Source organism: Cherax quadricarinatus, chromosome 15 (assembly GCF_038502225.1).
Source record: "Cherax quadricarinatus isolate ZL_2023a chromosome 15, ASM3850222v1, whole genome shotgun sequence".
NCBI lineage: Eukaryota > Metazoa > Arthropoda > Malacostraca > Decapoda > Parastacidae > Cherax > Cherax quadricarinatus.
In genome coordinates, this window is record NC_091306.1 from 39,042,437 (window position 1) to 39,061,714 (window position 19,278).

At 41.7% G+C, this 19,278-nt stretch overlaps 1 protein-coding gene across 2 annotated transcripts in view; it reads left to right on the plus strand.

Annotated features, from left to right (window-relative positions):
- The window catches only part of c12.2 (von Willebrand factor A domain-containing protein c12.2), a 590,945-nt gene that overhangs the window by 397,177 nt on the left and 174,490 nt on the right, over positions 1-19,278 (plus strand). For both annotated transcript variants that reach the window (XM_070085296.1, XM_070085297.1), the window contains exon 11: positions 12,375-12,531. In XM_070085296.1, coding sequence (XP_069941397.1) covers positions 12,375-12,531 — 157 coding nt within the window. The remainder of the gene's footprint in view (positions 1-12,374; positions 12,532-19,278) is intronic.

Here is a 19,278-nt window from a genome sequence, read left to right on the forward strand (position 1 = left end):
ATTAAATAATTGCACCAACCACTCCAAAACTATATCCCCACCTGCTTTTAACATTTCTATCTTTATCCCATCAATCCCGGCTGCCTTACCCGCTTTCATTTTACCTACTGCCTCACGAACTTCCCCCACACTCACAATTGGCTCTTCCTCACTCCTACAAGATGTTATTCCTCCTTGCCCTATACACGAAATCACAACTTCCCTATCTTCATCAACATTTAACAATTCCTCAAAATATTCCCTCCTTCCCAATACCTCTAACTCTCCATTTAATAACTCTCCTCTCATATTTTTAACTGACAAATCCATTTGTTCTCCAGGCTTCCTTAACCTGTTAATCTCACTCCAAAACTTTTTCTTATTTTCAACAAAATTTGTTGATAACATCTCACCCACTCTCTCATTTTCTCTCTTTTTACATTGCTTCACCACTCTCTTAACCTCTCTCTTTTTCTCCATATACTCTTCCCTCCTTGCATCACTTCTACTTTGTAAAAACTTCTCATATGCTAACTTTTTCTCCCTTACTACTCTCTTTACATCATCATTCCACCAATCGCTCCTCTTCCCTCCCGCACCCACTTTCCTGTAACCACAAACTTCTGCTGAACACTCTAACACTACATTTTTATACCTACCCCATACCTCTTCGACCCCATTGCCTATGCTCTCATTAGCCCATCTATCCTCCAATAGCTGTTTATATCTTACCCTAACTGCCTCCTCTTTTAGTTTATAAACCTTCACCTCTCTCTTCCCTGATGCTTATATTCTCCTTGTATCCCATCTACCTTTTACTCTCAGTGTAGCTACAACTAGAAAGTGATCTGATATATCTGTGGCCCCTCTATAAACATGTACATCCTGAAGTCTACTCAACAGTCTTTTATCTACCAATACATAATCCAACAAACTGCTGTCATTTTGCCCTACATCATATCTTGTATACTTATTTATCCTCTTTTTCTTAAAATATGTATTACCTATAACTAAACCCCTTTCTATACAAAGTTCAATCAAAGGGCTCCCATTACCATTTACACCTGGTACAACAGGTACCATCCGACTTACGACCGAGTTCGGTTCCGAGAAACCAGTCGTAATTCGAAATGGTCGTAAGTCAAACTTTACTACACTTTACTAAACTTTACATTTTTGTAATGACTTTATTTTATTGTTTTATTTTGGTATTTCATGTTTTACTTTACTTTTTATGCTGTTAGTACTGTATTTGATACTGTAAGGTTTAGGATAAACACTCTGTACAACACAAACAGTTGTTTATTTCCCAGAAATTTGGCATGAAAAACACGGTCATAAGTCGAGTGGTCGTATGTTGAGCAGGTCGTAAGTCGGATGGTAGGTGTGTATATATATATATATATATATATATATATATATATATATATATACAGTGGACCCCCGCATAACGATCACCTCCGAATGCGACCAATTATGTAAGTGTATTTATGTAAGTGCGTTTGTACGTGTATGTTTGGGGGTCTGAAATGGACTAATCTACTTCACAATATTTCTTATGGGAACAAATTCGGTCAGTACTGGCACCTGAACATACTTCTGGAGTGAAAAAATATCGTTAACCGGGGGTCCACTGTATATATATATTATATATATTATATATTATAATATATATATATATATATATATATTATATATATATATATATATATATATATATATATATATATATATAATTATATATATATATATATATACAGCAGGGCCCCACTTATATGGCAGGTTAGGTTCCAGGCTACCGCCGTAAAGCGGAAACCGCCATAAAGTGGAACACCCTTTTTTTCCACTTATAAATGCATACAAACACTAGATAACAATTTTACACTAACATATATTAAGTTAGCAATAGAACCAGGCATCAAAAAACAATAAAAAAAGTACGATACACACATAGTGCACTCATTACTTACCTTAAAATATTTATAGTCTTAATCTAGGGTGAAACAAGTAGTATTTATTGTAAGAAATCAAGTGTGGTATGTATGGTACTCAGCCAGGCTACCATACCAGGCCACCCCACCCACACATACTATTCTATGATATTTAAGCATCCCAGAGCGATAAAATGTATATACAGTTCACTCATTACTTACCTTAAAATATTTGTAGTCTTAATGTAGGGTCAGGAATAAGTAAATGAGATAAAACGAATAAATGAGAGAGAGAGAAAGAATGAGTACATGAGAGGGGACAGGCGCAGAGTTATGTAAACAAACCAGGCGAAGGTAAGTTTTGTAAACAAACAGTGTACACGTCTGGTTTGTGTACAAGTTACATTGTGTACAGGTTGTCTCTACATTGATATGGTAGAATTAATAAAGAAGAACACTCCCATTCTCATGTAACATCATTTTGAGAAGAAATGAAGCTCTGAGTGAAGGCAATGGAAATAAGTCACACTGACTTTTTTGGGTTATCCTAGGTTCTCTACACATATGTTGTTATGTATGATAATCTATGTAACTATTTGTGTATACCTGAATAAACTTACATACATACGAAAGGAATAATTTTCTAGTTACCCCCAGTAACACATTTTCTCTTATGTTAGATTAGAGAAAATGTTATTCTTGCCTCACTTGTACAAGTTATCTGGCTCCCACATCTTATATTTATGTTCATTTATTCTATTGTGGGGTGTATTTATCATCTTTTTATGTTATGTATCGTGTTTATTATATAATTTTGAAAAAAATATCATGGATGGATTAATGAAAATGTGTATATTAACGTAATATACGACATTTAATGAGACTCGGTGAGTATTATTATTATTATTATTATTTCTAATATGGTGTCACTTGTGCAAGTCGTCTGCTACCACATCTCACATTTATGTTTATTTATTCTACTGTGCGGTGTATTTATCTTATTTATATGTTATGCATCGTGTTTATTATATAATTTTGAAAAAAATATCATAGATGGATTAATGAAAATGTGTATATTAACGTAATATATGACATTTAAATGACTCGATGATTATTATTATCATTACTAATATGACGTCTGGAGGTATAAGACACTTACCGATTTTAATGTGTACCTGCACGCCAGCACAGTATGTAAGTTTATTTAGGTACAGGTATACATAAGTATAATTATCAGAGTATATGTAAAATATGAAATAACTTTTAAAAACATTTGAAATTTTGGAGTTTCCAGACAAAATGGAGAGACTTAGTGCTTACTGAGCTCACGGAGAATGTAAACAAACAGGGTGGGGCTCGGTGACCGTATTAGAAAGTCAGGTGGGGGGAGCAGTATAGCGAGTTTTGGTCATAATTTGAAATGACCGTATTAGCGGAATGCCGTAAAGTGAAACGCCGTAAAGCGGGGCCCTACTGTATATATATATATATATATATATATATATATATATATATATATATATATATATATATATATATATATATATATATGTTCCTTGATAATGTGAGTAGTCACGAAAGCGCTTGGAATTTCTCTATTCTTTTAGAGTGGTTGTTTTGCATATATATATATATATATATATATATATATATATATATATATATATATATATATATATATATATATATATATATATATATATACATATATATATATATACAGTGGACCCCCGGTTAACGATATTTTTTCACTCCAGAAGTATGTTCAGGTGCCAGTACTGACCGAATTTGTTCCCATAAGAAATATTGTGAAGTAGATTAGTCCATTTCAGACCCCCAAACATACACATACAAACGCACTTACATAAATACACTTACATAATTGGTCACATTCGGAGGTAATCGTTATGCGGGGGTCCACTGTATATATATATTGGCAGTTTGGAGGGATATGTTGTGTATCTTTATATGTGTATGCTTCTAAACTTTTGTATTCTGAGCACCTCTGCACAAACAGTGATAATGTGCGAGTGTGGTGAAAGTGTTGAATGATGATGAAAGTATTTTCTTTTTGGGGATTTTCTTTCTTTTTTTTTTGGGTCACCCTGCCTCGGTGGGAGACGGCCGACTTGTTGAAAAAAAAAAAAATATATATATATATATACAGTGGACCCCCGATTAATGATATTTTTTCATTCCAGAAATATGTTCAGGTGCCAGTACTGACCGAATTTGTTCCCATAAGGAATATTGTGAAGTAAATTAGTCCATTTCAGACCCCCAAACATACACATACAAACGCACTTACATAAATGCACTTACATAATTGGTCGCATTGGGAGGTGATCGTTAAGCGGGGGTCCACTGTGTATATATATATATATATATATATATATATATATATATATATATATATATATATATATATATATATATATTCTTTCTTTCAACATACCAGCCATATCCCACCGAGGTGGGGTGGCCCAAAAGAAAAAACTAAAGTTTCTCCTTTTAAATTTAGTAATATATGCAGGAGAAGGGGTTACTGGCCCCTTGCTCCCGGCATTTTAGTCGCCTCTTACGACACGCATGGCTTACAGAGGAAGAATTCTGTTCCACTTCCCCATGGAGAATATATATATATATATATATATATATATATATATATATATATATATTTTTTTTTTTTTTTATTATCACACCGGCCGATTCCCACCAAGGCAGGGTGGCCCGAAAAAGAAAAACTTTCACCATCATTCACTCCATCACTGTCTTGCCAGAAGGGTGCTTTACACTACAGTTTTTAAACTGCAACATTAACACCCCTCCTTCAGAGTGCAGGCACTGTACTTCCCATCTCCAGGACTCAAGTCCGGCCTGCCGGTTTCCCTGAATCCCTTCATAAATGTTACTTTGCTCACACTCCAACAGCACGTCAAGTATTAAAAACCATTTGTCTCCATTCACTCCTATCAAACACGCTCACGCATGCCTGCTGGAAGTCCAAGCCCCTCGCACACAAAACCTCCTTTACCCCCTCCCTCCAACCCTTCCTAGGCCGACCCCTACCCCGCCTTCCTTCCACTACAGACTGATACACTCTTGAAGTCATTCTGTTTCGCTCCATTCTCTCTACATGTCCGAACCACCTCAACAACCCTTCCTCAGCCCTCTGGACAACAGTTTTGGTAATCCCGCACCTCCTCCTAACTTCCAAACTACGAATTCTCTGCATTATATTCACACCACACATTGCCCTCAGACATGACATCTCCACTGCCTCCAGCCTTCTCCTCGCTGCAACATTCATCACCCACGCTTCACACCCATATAAGAGCGTTGGTAAAACTATACTCTCATACATTCCCCTCTTTGCCTCCAAGGACAAAGTTCTTTGTCTCCACAGACTCCTAAGTGCACCACTCACTCTTTTTCCCTCATCAATTCTATGATTCACCTCATCTTTCATAGACCCATCCGCTGACACGTCCACTCCCAAATATCTGAATACGTTCACCTCCTCCATACTCTCTCCCTCCAATCTGATATTCAATCTTTCATCACCTAATCTTTTTGTTATCCTCATAACCTTACTCTTTCCTGTATTCACCTTTAATTTTCTTCTTTTGCACACCCTACCAAATTCATCCACCAATCTCTGCAACTTCTCTTCAGAATCTCCCAAGAGCACAGTGTCATCAGCAAAGAGCAGCTGTGACAACTCCCACTTTGTGTGTGATTCTTTATCTTTTAACTCCACGCCTCTTGCCAAGACCCTCGCATTTACTTCTCTTACAACCCCATCTATAAATATATTAAACAACCACGGTGACATCACACATCCTTGTCTAAGGCCTACTTTTACTGGGAAAAAATTTCCCTCTTTCCTACATACTCTAACTTGAGCCTCACTATCCTCGTAAAAACTCTTCACTGCTTTCAGTAACCTACCTCCTACACCATACACTTGCAACATCTGCCACATTGCCCCCCTATCCACCCTGTCATACGCCTTTTCCAAATCCATAAATGCCACAAAGACCTCTTTAGCCTTATCTAAATACTGTTCACTTATATGTTTCACTGTAAACACCTGGTCCACACACCCCCTACCTTTCCTAAAGCCTCCTTGTTCATCTGCTATCCTATTCTCCGTCTTACTCTTAATTCTTTCAATTATAACTCTACCATACACTTTACCAGGTACACTCAACAGACTTATCCCCCTATAATTTTTGCACTCTCTTTTATCCCCTTTGCCTTTATACAAAGGAACTATGCATGCTCTCTGCCAATCCCTAGGTACCTTACCCTCTTCCATACATTTATTAAATAATTGCACCAACCACTCCAAAACTATATCCCCACCTGCTTTTAACATTTCTATCTTTATCCCATCAATCCCGGCTGCCTTACCCCCTTTCATTTTACCTACTGCCTCACGAACTTCCCCCACACTCACAACTGGCTCTTCCTCACTCCTACAAGATGTTATTCCTCCTTGCCCTATACACGAAATCACAGCTTCCCTATCTTCATCAACATTTAACAATTCCTCAAAATATTCCCTCCATCTTCCCAATACCTCTAACTCTCCATTTAATAACTCTCCTCTCCTATTTTTAACTGACAAATCCATTTGTTCTCTAGGCTTTCTTAACTTGTTAATCTCACTCCAAAACTTTTTCTTATTTTCAACAAAATTTGTTGATAACATCTCACCCACTCTCTCATTTGCTCTCTTTTTACATTGCTTCACCACTCTCTTAACTTCTCTCTTTTTCTCCATATACTCTTCCCTCCTTGCATCACTTCTACTTTGTAAAAACTTCTCATATGCTAACTTTTTCTCCCTTACTACTCTCTTTACATCATCATTCCACCAATCGCTCCTCTTCCCTCCTGCACCCACTTTCCTGTAACCACAAACTTCTGCTGAACACTCTAACACTACATTTTTAAACCTACCCCATACCTCTTCGACCCCATTGCCTATGCTCTCATTAGCCCATCTATCCTCCAATAGCTGTTTATATCTTACCCTAACTGCCTCCTCTTTTAGTTTATAAACCTTCACCTCTCTCTTCCCTGATGCTTCTATTCTCCTTGTATCCCATCTACCTTTTACTCTCAGTGTAGCTACAACTAGAAAGTGATCTGATATATCTGTGGCCCCTCTATAAACATGTACATCCTGAAGTCTACTCAACAGTCTTTTATCTACCAATACATAATCCAACAAACTACTGTCATTTCGCCCTACATCATATCGTGTATACTTATTTATCCTCTTTTTCTTAAAATATGTATTACCTATAACTAAACCCCTTTCTATACAAAGTTCAATCAAAGGGCTCCCATTATCATTTACACCTGGCACCCCAAACTTACCTACCACACCCTCTCTAAAAGTTTCTCCTACTTTAGCATTCAAGTCCCCTACCACAATTACTCTCTCACTTGGTTCAAAGGCTCCTATACATTCACTTAACATCTCCCAAAATCTCTCTCTCTCCTCTGCATTCCTCTCTTCTCCAGGTGCATACACGCTTATTATGACCCACTTCTCGCATCCAACCTTTACTTTAATCCACATAATTCTTGAATTTACACATTCATATTCTCTTTTCTCCTTCCATAACTGATCATTTAACATTACTGCTACCCCTTCCTTTGCTCTAACTCTCTCAGATACTCCAGATTTAATCCCATTTATTTCCCCCCACTGAAACTCTCCTACCCCCTTCAGCTTTGTTTCGCTTAGGGCCAGGACATCCAACTTCTTTTCATTCATAACATCAGCAATCATCTGTTTCTTGTCATCCGCACTACATCCACGCACATTTAAGCAACCCAGTTTTATAAAGTTTTTCTTCTTCTCTTTTTTAGTAATTGTATACAGGAGAAGGGGTTACTAGCCCATTGCTCCCGGCATTTTAGTCGCCTCATACGACATGCATATTTTCTAAGGTAGTAGGTTAGTAGACAGCAACCACCCAGGGAGGTACTACCGTCCTGCCAAGTGAGTGTAAAACGAAAGCCTGTAATTGTTTTATATGATGATAGGATTGCTGGTGTCTTTTGTCTGTCTCATAAATATGCAAGATTACAGGTATGTCTTGCTACTTCTACTTACACTTAGGTCACACTACACATACATATACACGTTTATTTATACACAATCATCTGAGTTTTCTTTGATTTTATCTTAATAGTTCTTGGTCTTATTACTTTCCCTTTTACATCCATGGGGAAGTGGAATAAGAATCTTTCCTCCGTAAGCAATGCTTGTTGTAAAAGTCAACTAAAATGCTTGGAACAATGGGCTAGTAACCCCTTTTCCTGTAAAGATTACTAAAAAGAATAAGAAGAAAATAGTCATAGTGGGAAGTCTGAATGTGCGTGGATGTTGTGCAAATGATAAGAATGAGATGATTGTGGATGTTATGAATGAGAAGCTGGATGTCCTAGCTTTAAGTGAAACAAACCTGAAAGGGGTGGGAGAGTTTCAGTGGAGAGGAATAAATGGGAATAGGTCAGGGGTTTCAAATAGTTAGAGCTAAAGAAGGAGTAACAATAATGTTGAAGGATAAGATATGGCAGGAAAAGAGGGACTATAAATGTATTAATTCAATGATTATGTGGAGTAAAATAAAGGTTGGATGTGAAAAGTGGGTTATAGTAAGCGTATATGCACCTGGAGAAGAGAGAAGTGTAGAGGAGAGAGAGAGATTTTGGGAAATGTTGAGTGAATGTGTGGAGAGTTTTGAACCAAGTGTGAGAGTACTTGTGGTTGGGGATTTCAATGCTAAAGTGGGTAAAAATGTTGTGGAGGGAGTAGTAGGTAAATTTGGGGTGCCAGGGGTAAATGTAAATGGGGAGCCTTTAATTGAGCTATGTGTAGAAAGAGATTTGGTAATAAGTAATACATATTTTATGAAAAAGAGGATAAATAAATATACAAGGTATGATGTAGCACGTAATGAAAGTAGTTTGTTAGATTATGTATTGGTGGATAAAAGGTTGATGGGTAGGCTCCAGGATGTACATGTTTATAGAGGGGCAACTTATATATCAGATCATTATTTAGTTGTAGCTACAGTTAGAGTAAGAGGAAGGTGGCAACAACAAGTAGGAGGGAAGTGAAAGTGTATAAACTAAGGGAGGAGGAAGTTCGAGTGAGATATAAGTGACTATTGGCAGAAAGGTGGGCTAGTGCAAAGATGAGTAGTGGGGGGGTTGAAGAGGGTTGGAATAGTTTTAAAAATGCAGTATTAGAATGTGCGGCAGAAGTTTGTGGTTATAGAAGGGTGGAGGCAGGAGGAACGAGGAGTGATTGGTGGAATGATGAAGTAAAGGGTGTGATAAAAGAGAAAAAGTTAGCTTATGAGAGGTTTTTACAAAGCAGAAGTGTTATAAGAAGAGCAGAGTATATGGAGAGTAAAAGAAAGGTGAAGAGAGTGGTGAGAGAGTGCAAAAGGAGAGGAGATGATAGAGTGGGAGAGGCACTGTCAAGAAATTTTAATAAAAATAAGAAAAAAATTTGGAGTGAGTTAAACAAGTTAAAAAAGCCTAGGGAACGTATGGATTTGTCAGTTAAAAACAGAGTAGGGGAGTTGGTAGATGGGGAGAGGAAGGTATTAGGTAGATGGCGAGAATATTTTGAGGAACTTTTAAATGTTGAGGAAGTAAGGGAGGTGGTAATTTCATGCACTGGCCAGGGAGATATACCATCTTTTAGGAGTGAAGAAGAGCAGAATGTAAGTGTGGGGGAGGTGTGTGAGGCATTACATAGAATGAAAGGGGGTAAAGCAGCTGGAACTGATGGGATCATGACAGAAATGTTAAAAGCAGGGGGGGATATAGTGTTGGAGTGGTTGGTACTTTTGTTTAATAAATGTATGAGAGAGGGGAAGGTACCTAGGGATTGGCAGAGAGCATGTATATTTCCTTTATATAAAGGGAAAGGGGACAAAAGAGATTGTAAAGATTATAGAGGAGTAAGTTTACTGAGTATACCAGGAAAAGTGTACTGTAGGGTTATAATTGAAAGAATTAGAGGTAAGACAGAATGTAGAATTGCGGATGAGCAAGGAGGTTTCAGAGTGGGTAGGGGATGTGTAGATCAAGTGTTTACATTGAAGCATATATGTGAACAGTATTTAGATAAAGGTAGGGAAGTTTTTATGACATTTATGGATTTAGAAAAGGTATATGAGAGAGTGGATAGGGAAGCAATGTGGCAGATGTTGCAAGTATATGGAATAGGTGGTAAGTTACTAAATGCTGTAAAGAGTTTTTATGAGGATAGTGAGGCTCAGGTTAGGGTGTGTAGAAGAGAGGGAGACTACTTCCCGGTAAAAGTAGGTCTTAGACAGGGATGTGTAATGTCACCATGGTTGTTTAATATATTTATAGATGGGGTTGTAAAAGAAGTAAATGCTAGGGTGTTCGGGAGAGGGGTGGGATTAAATTATGGGGAATCAAATACAAAATGGGAATTGACACAGTTACTTTTTGCTGATGATACTGTGCTTATGGGAGATTCTAAAGAAAAATTACAAAGGTAAGTGGATGAGTTTGGGAGTGTGTGTAAAGGTAGAAAGTTGAAAGTGAACATAGAAAAAGAGTAAGGTGATGAGGGTATCAAATGATTTAGATAAAGAAAAATTGGATATCAAATTGGGGAGGAGGAGTATGGAAGAAGTGAATGTTTTCAGATACTTGGGAGTTGATGTGTCGGCAGATGGATTTATGAAGGATGAGGTTAATCATAGAATTGATGAGGGAAAAAAGGTGAGTGGTGCATTGAGGTATATGTGGAGTCAAAAAACGTTATCTATTGAGGCAAAGAAGGGAATGTATGAAAGTATAGTAGTACCAACACTCTTATATGGGTGTGAAGCTTGGGTTGTGAATGCAGCAGCGAGGAGACAGTTGGAGGCAGTGGAGATGTCCTGTCTAAGGGCAATGTGTGGTGTAAATATTATGCAGAAAATTCGGAGTGTGGAAATTAATAGAAGGGAGAAGTTGTGGAGTTAATAAAAGTATTAGTCAGAGGGCTGAAGAGGGGTTGTTGAGGTGGTTTGGTCATTTAGAGAGAATGGATCAAAGTAGAATGACATGGAGAGCATTTAAATCTGTAGGAGAAGGAAGGCAGGGTAGGGGTTGTCCTCGAAAAGGTTGGAAGGAAGGGGTAAGGGAGGTTTTGTGGGTTGGACTTCCAGCATGAGCGTGTTCGATAGGAGTGAATAGAGACGAATGGTATTTGGGACCTGACGATCTGTTGGAGTGTGAGCAGGGTAATATTTAGTGAAGGGATTCAGGGAAACCAGTTATTTTTATGTAGCCGGACTTGAGTCCTGGAAATGGGAAGCACAATGCCTGCACTCTAAAGGAGGGGTTTGGGATATTAGCAGTTTGGAGGGATATGTTGTGTATCTTTATACATATATGCTTCTAAACTGTTGTGTTCTGAGCACCTCTGTAAAAACAGTGATTATGTGTGAGTGAGGTGAAAGTGTTGAATGATCATGAAAGTATTTTCTTTTTGGGGATTTTCTTTCTTTTTGGGTCACCCTGCCTCGGTGGGAGACGGCCAACTTGTTAAAAAAAAAAGAAATAGTATCACGAACGTATGAGCGGCCCAGGCGGACGTGTCTGGTATGGACGGCTTCCGAGCATGGGTACGAAACCCGGAATAAAGTTTTGCCCAAGAAAGTGGTCAGAATCTGAATTGTACAATATCCTCACCAGACGAAATCCGGGGTTCCACTGTACATTGGTTTGCGTGCAGCCAGCAGTAACAGCCTGGTTGATCAGGCTCTGATCCACCAGGAGGCCTGGTCACAGACTGGGCCGCGGGGGCATTGACCCACGGAACTCTCTCCAGGTAAACTCCAGGTATCTCCACCGTTCCCTCAGAGTGCAGGCACTGTACTTCACACCTCCACGACTCAATCTGGCTAACCAGTATCCCTGATTTTCTTCTTTTTATTCTTTGTGTTTGACTTTCTTAGCCATTTTAACTTCATTTCACTTAATGTCAAGATCTGCAATTTTCATTTATTCATAATGCCTATATTGTCATGTTCTCTTTATCTCTTACTGGTATTCACATGCAAATATCACAAAGTTAATATGCTTTTAGATATTTTGGTTATTAAATTCATGAAAAAGAAAAACCAGCACCTTTCTCTTGAAATTTTAGTCACCTTCAGTGACATGCATGACATGCATATTTTCCTTAATTTCACTGACACTTTATCATGAATGTGACTGATCATGTAGTGACAGGAAGGATCTTACGTAGTCAACTTTACATTATAAAGGAAATTTATTTTTATTGTTCTTCTTCCTACTATTGAGATTTATTTTTATTTGTCTCACATAATGCATTCCATGTCATTCGAAAATTTGTTGTACTTTTATGTTTGATTCATTAAGTATATGTTTTCATTGCAGAGACACAACGGTACAAAGCTTGACAATCCAGCCGGTGGTAAAAGATGGACTCATAAAATATGATGATTCTCCTCTTGTTGTGGCAGTAAAGACTGGCCGTGTGTTGGTGGTTGATGAGGCTGATAAAGCTCCAACTCACGTTACATGCGTCTTAAAGGTAAAAAAAAAGGCAGTGATTGAATGAGTGATAATGAATGTGTTTCCTCTTTAATGGTTCACTCTACCTTGATTCACCCTACCTTAGTTCACTCTATACCTTGGTTCACGTTACCTTGGTTAACCCTACCTTGGTTCACCCTACCTTGGTTCACTCTACCTTGGTTCACCCTACCTTGATTCACCCTACCTTGGTTCACTCTACCTTGGTTCACGTTACCTTGGTTAACCCTACCTTGGTTCACCCTACCTTGCTTCACCCTACCTTGGTTCACTCTACCTTGCTTCACCCTACCTTGGTTCACCCTACCTTAGTTCACTCTACCTTGGTTCACGTTACCTTGGTTAACCCTACCTTGGTTCACCCTACCTTGGTTCACCCTACCTTGGTTCACCCTACCTTGGTTCACCCTACCTTGGTTCACCCTACCTCGGTTCACTCTACTTTGGTTCACCCTACCTTGGTTCACCCTACCTTGGTTCACTCTACCTTGGTTCACCCTACCTTGGTTCACCCTACCTTGGTTCACGTTACCTTGGTTAACCCTACCTTGCTTCACCCTACCTAGGTCCACCCTACCTTGGTTCACTCTTCCTTGGTTTGCCCTATCTTGGTTCACCCTACCTTGGTTCACGCTACCTTGGTTCACCATACCTTGGTTCACCCTACCTTGGTTCACCCTACCTTGGTTCACCCTACCTTGGTTCACTCTACCTTGGTTCACCATACCTTGGTTCATCCTACCTTGATTCACTCTACCTTGGTTCACCCTATCTTGCTTCACCCTAATTTGGTTCACCTTACCTTGGTTCACCCTACCATGATTCACCCAACCTTAGTTCACCCTACCTTGGTTCACCCTACCTTGGTTCACCCTACCTTGCTTCACCCTACCTTGGTTAACCCTACCTTGCTTCACTCTACCTTGGTTCACTCTACCTTGGTTCACCCTACCTTGGTTCACCCTACCTTGGTTAACCCTACCTTGGTTCACTCTACCTTGGTTCACTCTACCTTGGTTCACAGTACCTTGGCTCACCCTACCTTGTTCACCCTACCTTGGTTCACCCTACCTTGGTTCACTACCTTGGATCACCCTACTTCGGTTCACCCTACCTTGGTTCACCCTACCTTGGTTCACCCTACCTTTGTTCACCCTACCTTGCTTCACCCTACCTAGGTTCACCCTACCTTGATTCACTCTTCCTTGGTTTGCCCTATCTTGCTTCACCCTACCTTGGTTCACCCTACCTTGGTTCACCATACCTTGGTACACCCTACCTTGGTTCACTCTACCTTGGTTCACCCTACCTTGGTTCACTCTACCTTGGTTCACTCTACCTTGGTTCACCCTACCTTGGTTCACCCTACCTTGGTTCACTCTACCATGGTTCACCCTACCTTGGTTCACACTACCTTGGTTCACTCTACCTTGGTTCACCCTACCTTGGTTCACCCTACCTTGGTTCACCCTACCATGGTTCACCCAACCTTGGTTCACCCTACCTTGGTTCACCCTACCTTGGTTCACCCTACCTTGGGTCACCCTATGTTGGTTCACTCTACCTTGGTTCACCCTACCTTGGTTCACCCTTCCTTGGTTAATGCTACCTTGGTTCACTCTACCTTGGTTCACCCTACCTTGATTCACTCTTCCTTGGTTTGCCCTATCTTGCTTCACCCTACCTTGGTTCACCCTACCTTGGTTCACCATACCTTGGTACACCCTACCTTGGTTCACTCTACCTTGGTTCACCCTACCTTGGTTCACTCTACCTTGGTTCACTCTACCTTGGTTCACCCTACCTTGGTTCACCCTACCTTGGTTCACTCTACCATGGTTCACCCTACCTTGGTTCACACTACCTTGGTTCACTCTACCTTGGTTCACCCTACCTTGGTTCACCCTACCTTGATTCACCCTACCTTGGTTCACTCTACCTTGGTTCACCCTACCTTGGTTCACCCTACCTTGGTTCACCCTACCTTGGGTCACCCTATGTTGGTTCACTCTACCTTGGTTCACCCTACCTTGGTTCACTCTACCTTGGTTCACCCTACCTTGGTTCACTCTTCCTTGGTTCACTATGCCTTGGTTCACCTTACCTTGGTTCACTCTACCTTGGTTCAGTCTACCTTGGTTCACCCTACCTTGGTTCACCCTATCTTGGTTCACCCTACCTTGGTTCACCATACCTTGGTTCACCGTACCTTGGTTTACCCTACCTTGGTTCACTCTACCTTGGTTCACTCTACCTTGGTTCACTCTACCTTGGTTCACCCTACCTTGGGTCACCCTATCTTGGTTCACTCTATCTTGGTTCACTCTACCTTTGTTAACCCTACCTTGGTTCACCCTACCTTGGTTCACCCTACCTTGGTTCACCCTACCTTGGTTCACCCTACCTTGGTTCACCCTACCTTGGTTCACTCTACCTTGGTTCACCCTACCTTGGTTCACCCTTCCTTGGTTAATGCTACCTTGGTTCACTCTACCTTGGTTCACCCTACCTTGGGTCACCCTACCTAGGTTCACCCTACCTTGGTTCACCCTACCTTGGTTCACCCTACCTTGGTTCACCCTACCTTGGTTCACTCTACCTTGGTTCACCCTACCTTGGTTCACCCTTCCTTGGTTAATGCTACCTTGGTTCACTCTACCTTGGTTCACCTTACCTTGGTTTACCTTACTTTGGTTCACCCTACCTTGGTTCACCCTACCTTGGTTCACCCTACCTTGGTTCACCCTACCTTAGTTCACCCTACCTTAGTTCACCCTACCTTGGTTCACCCTACCTTGCTTCACGCTATTTTGGTTCACCCTATTTTGGTTCACTCTACCTTGGTTTACCCTACCTTGGTTCACTCTACCTTGGTTCACCCTACCTTGGTTCACTCTACCTTCATTCACTCTACCTTGGTTCACTCTACCTTGGTTCTCCCTACCTTGGTTCACCCTACCTTGGTTCACCCTTCCTTGGTTCACCCTACCTTGGGTCACCCTACCTTGGTTCACCCTACCTTGGTTCACCCTACCTTGGTTCACCCTACTTTGCTTCACTCTACCTTGGTTCACTCTACCTTGGTTCACCCTACCTTGGTTCACCCTACCTTTGTTCACCCTACCTAGGTTCACCCTACCTTGGTTCACTCTACCTTGGTTCAACCTAACTTTGTTCACTCTTCCTTGGTTTGCCCTACCTTGGTTCACCCTACCTTGGTTCACCCTACCTTGGTTCACCCTACCTTGTTCACCCTATCTTGGTTCACCTTACCTTGGTTCACCCTCTCTTGGTTCACCCTACCTTGGTTCACCCAACCTTGATTCACCCTACCTTTGTTCACCCTACCTTGGTTCACCCCACCTTGGGTCACCCTACCTTGGTTCACCCTGCCTTGGTTCATTCTACCTTGGTTCATCCTACCTTGGTTCACCCTACCTTGGTTCACCCTATCTTGGTTCACTCTACTTTCGTTCACCCTACCTTGGTTCACCCTACCTTGGTTCACTCTACCTTGGTTCACCTTACCTTGGTTCACCTTACCTTGGTTCACCCTACCTTCATTCACCCTACATTGGTTCACCCTACCATGGTTCACTCTACCTTGGCTCACCCTACTTCAGTTCACTCTACCTTGGTTCACCCTACCTTGGTTCACCCTACCTTGGTTAACCCTGCCTTGGTTCACCCTACCTTGGTTCACCCTACCTTGGATCAGCCTACCTTGTTCACCCTACCTTGGTTCACTACCTCGGTTCACCCTACTTCGGTTAACCCTACCTTGGTTCACCCTACCTTGGTTCACCCTACCTTGCTTCACCCTACCTTGGTTCACTCTACCTTGGTTCACCCTACCTTGGTTCACCCTACCTTGGTTCACTCTACCTTGGTTCACCCTACCTTGGTTCACCCTACCTTGGTTCACTCTACCTTGGTTCACCCTACCTTGGTTCACTCTACCTTGGTTCACCCTACCTTGGTTCACTCTACCTTGGTTCACCCTACCTTGGTTCACTCTACCTTGGTTCACTCTACCTTGGTTCACCCTACCTTGGTTCACCCTACCTTGGTTCACCCTACCTTGGTTCACTCTTCCTTGGTTTGCCCTATCTTGCTTCACCCTACCTTGGTTCACCCTACCTTGGTTCACCATACCTTGGTACACCCTACCTTGGTTCACTCTACCTTGGTTCACCCTACCTTGGTTCACTCTACCTTGGTTCACCCTACCTTGGTTCACCCTACCTTGGTTCACTCTACCATGGTTCACCCTACCTTGGTTCACACTACCTTGGTTCACCCTACCTTTGTTCACCCTACCTTGGTTCACCCTACCTTGGTTCACCCTACCATGGTTCACCCAACCTTGGTTCACCCTACCTTGATTCACCCTACCTTGGTTCACTCTACCTTGGTTCACCCTACCTTGGTTCACCCTACCTTGGTTCACCCTACCTTGGGTCACCCTATGTTGGTTCACTCTACCTTGGTTCACCCTACCTTGGTTCACCCTACCTTGGTTCACTCTTCCTTGGTTCACTATGCCTTGGTTCACCTTACCTTGGTTCACTCTACCTTCGTTTGTCTACCTTGGTTCACCCTACCTTGGTTCACCCTATCTTGGTTCACCCTACATTGGTTCACCCTACCTTGGTTCACCCTACCTTGGTTCACCGTACCTTGATTCACCATACCTTGGTTCACCGTACCTTGTTTTACCCTACCTTGGTTCACTCTACCTTGGTTCACTCTACCTTGGTTCACTCTACCTTGGTTCACCCTACCTTGGGTCACCCTATCTTGGTTCACTCTATCTTGGTTCACTCTACCTTTGTTAACCCTACCTTGGTTCACCCTACCTTGGTTCACCCTACCTTGGTTCACCCTACCTTGGTTCACTCTACCTTGCTTCACCCTACCTTGGTTCACTCTTCCTTGGTTAATGCTACCTTGGTTCACTCTACCTTGGTTCACCCTACCTTGGTTCACCCTACCTAGGTTCACCCTACCTTGGTTCACCCTACCTTGGTTCACCCTACCTTGGTTCACCCTACCTTGGTTCACTCTACCTTGGTTCACCCTACCTTGGTTCACCCTTCCTTGGTTAATGCTACCTTGGTTCACTCTACCTTGGTTCACCTTACCTTGGTTTACCTTACTTTGGTTCACCCTACCTTGGTTCACCCTACCTTGGTTCAACCTACCTTGGTTCACTCTGCCTTGGTTCACCCTGCGTTGGTTCACTCTACCTTAGTTCACCCTACCTTAGTTCACCCTACCTTGGTTCACCCTACCTTGCTTCACGCTATTTTGGTTCACCCTATTTTGGTTCACTCTACCTTGGTTTACCCTACCTTTGTTCACTCTACCTTGGTTCACCCTACCTTGGTTCACCCTACCTTGGTTCACCCTACCTTGGTTCACTCTACCTTCATTCACTCTACCTTGGTTCACTCTACCTTGGTTCTCCCTACCTTGGTTCACCCTACCTTGGTTCACTCTACCTTGGTTCACTCTACCTTGGTTCACTCTACCTTGGTTCACCCTACCTTGGTTCACTCTACCTTGGTTCACTCTACCTTGGTTCACTCTACCTTGGTTCACCCTACCTTGGTTCACTCTACCTTGGTTCACTCTACCTTGGTTCACTCTACCTTGGTTCACTCTACCTTGGTTCACTCTACCTTGGTTCACTCTACCTTGGTTCACTCTACTTTGGTTCACTCTACCTTGGTTCACTCTACCTTGGTTCACTCTACCTTCGTTCACTCTACCTTGGTTCACTCTACCTTGGTTCACTCTACCTTGGTTCACTCTACCTTGGTTCACTCTACCTTGGTTCACTCTACCTTGGTTCAGTCTACCTTGTTTCACTCTACCTTGGTTCACTCTACCTTGGTTCACTCTACCTTGGTTCACTCTACCTTGGTTCACTCTACCTTGGTTCACTCTACCTTGGTTCAGTCTACCTTGGTTCACTCTACCTTGGTTCACTCTACCTTGGTTCACTCTACCTTGGTTCACTCTACCTTGGTTCAGTCTACCTTGGTTCAGTCTACCTTGGTTCACTCTACCTTGGTTCACTCTACCTTGGTTCACTCTACCTTGGTTCACTCTACCTTGGTTCACTCTACCTTGGTTCACTGTACCTTGGTTCACTCTACCTTGGTTCACTCTACCTTGGTTCACTCTACCTTGGTTCACTCTACCTTGGTTCACTCTACCTTGGTTCACTCTACCTTGGTTCACTCTACCTTGGATCACTCTACCTTGGTTTACTCTACCTTGGTTCACTCTACCTTGGTTTACTCTACCTTGGTTCACTCTACCTTGGTTCACTCTACCTTGGTTCCCTCTACTTTGGTTCACCCTACCTTGGTTCACTCTACCTTGGTTCACTCTACCTTGGTTCACTCTACCTTGGTTCACTCTACCTTGGTTCACTCTACCTTGGTTCACTCTACCTTGGTTCACTCTACCTTGGTTCACTCTACCTTGGTTCACTCTACCTTGGTTCACTCTACCTTGGTTCACTCTACCTTGGTTCACTCTACCTTGGTTCACTCTACCTTGGTTCACTCTACCTTGGATCACTCTACCTTGGATCACTCTACCTTGGTTTACTCTACCTTGGTTCACTCTACCTTGGTTTACTCTACCTTGGTTCACTCTACCTTGGTTCACTCTACCTTGGTTCCCTCTACTTTGGTTCACCCTACCTTGGTTCACCCTACCTTGGTTCACT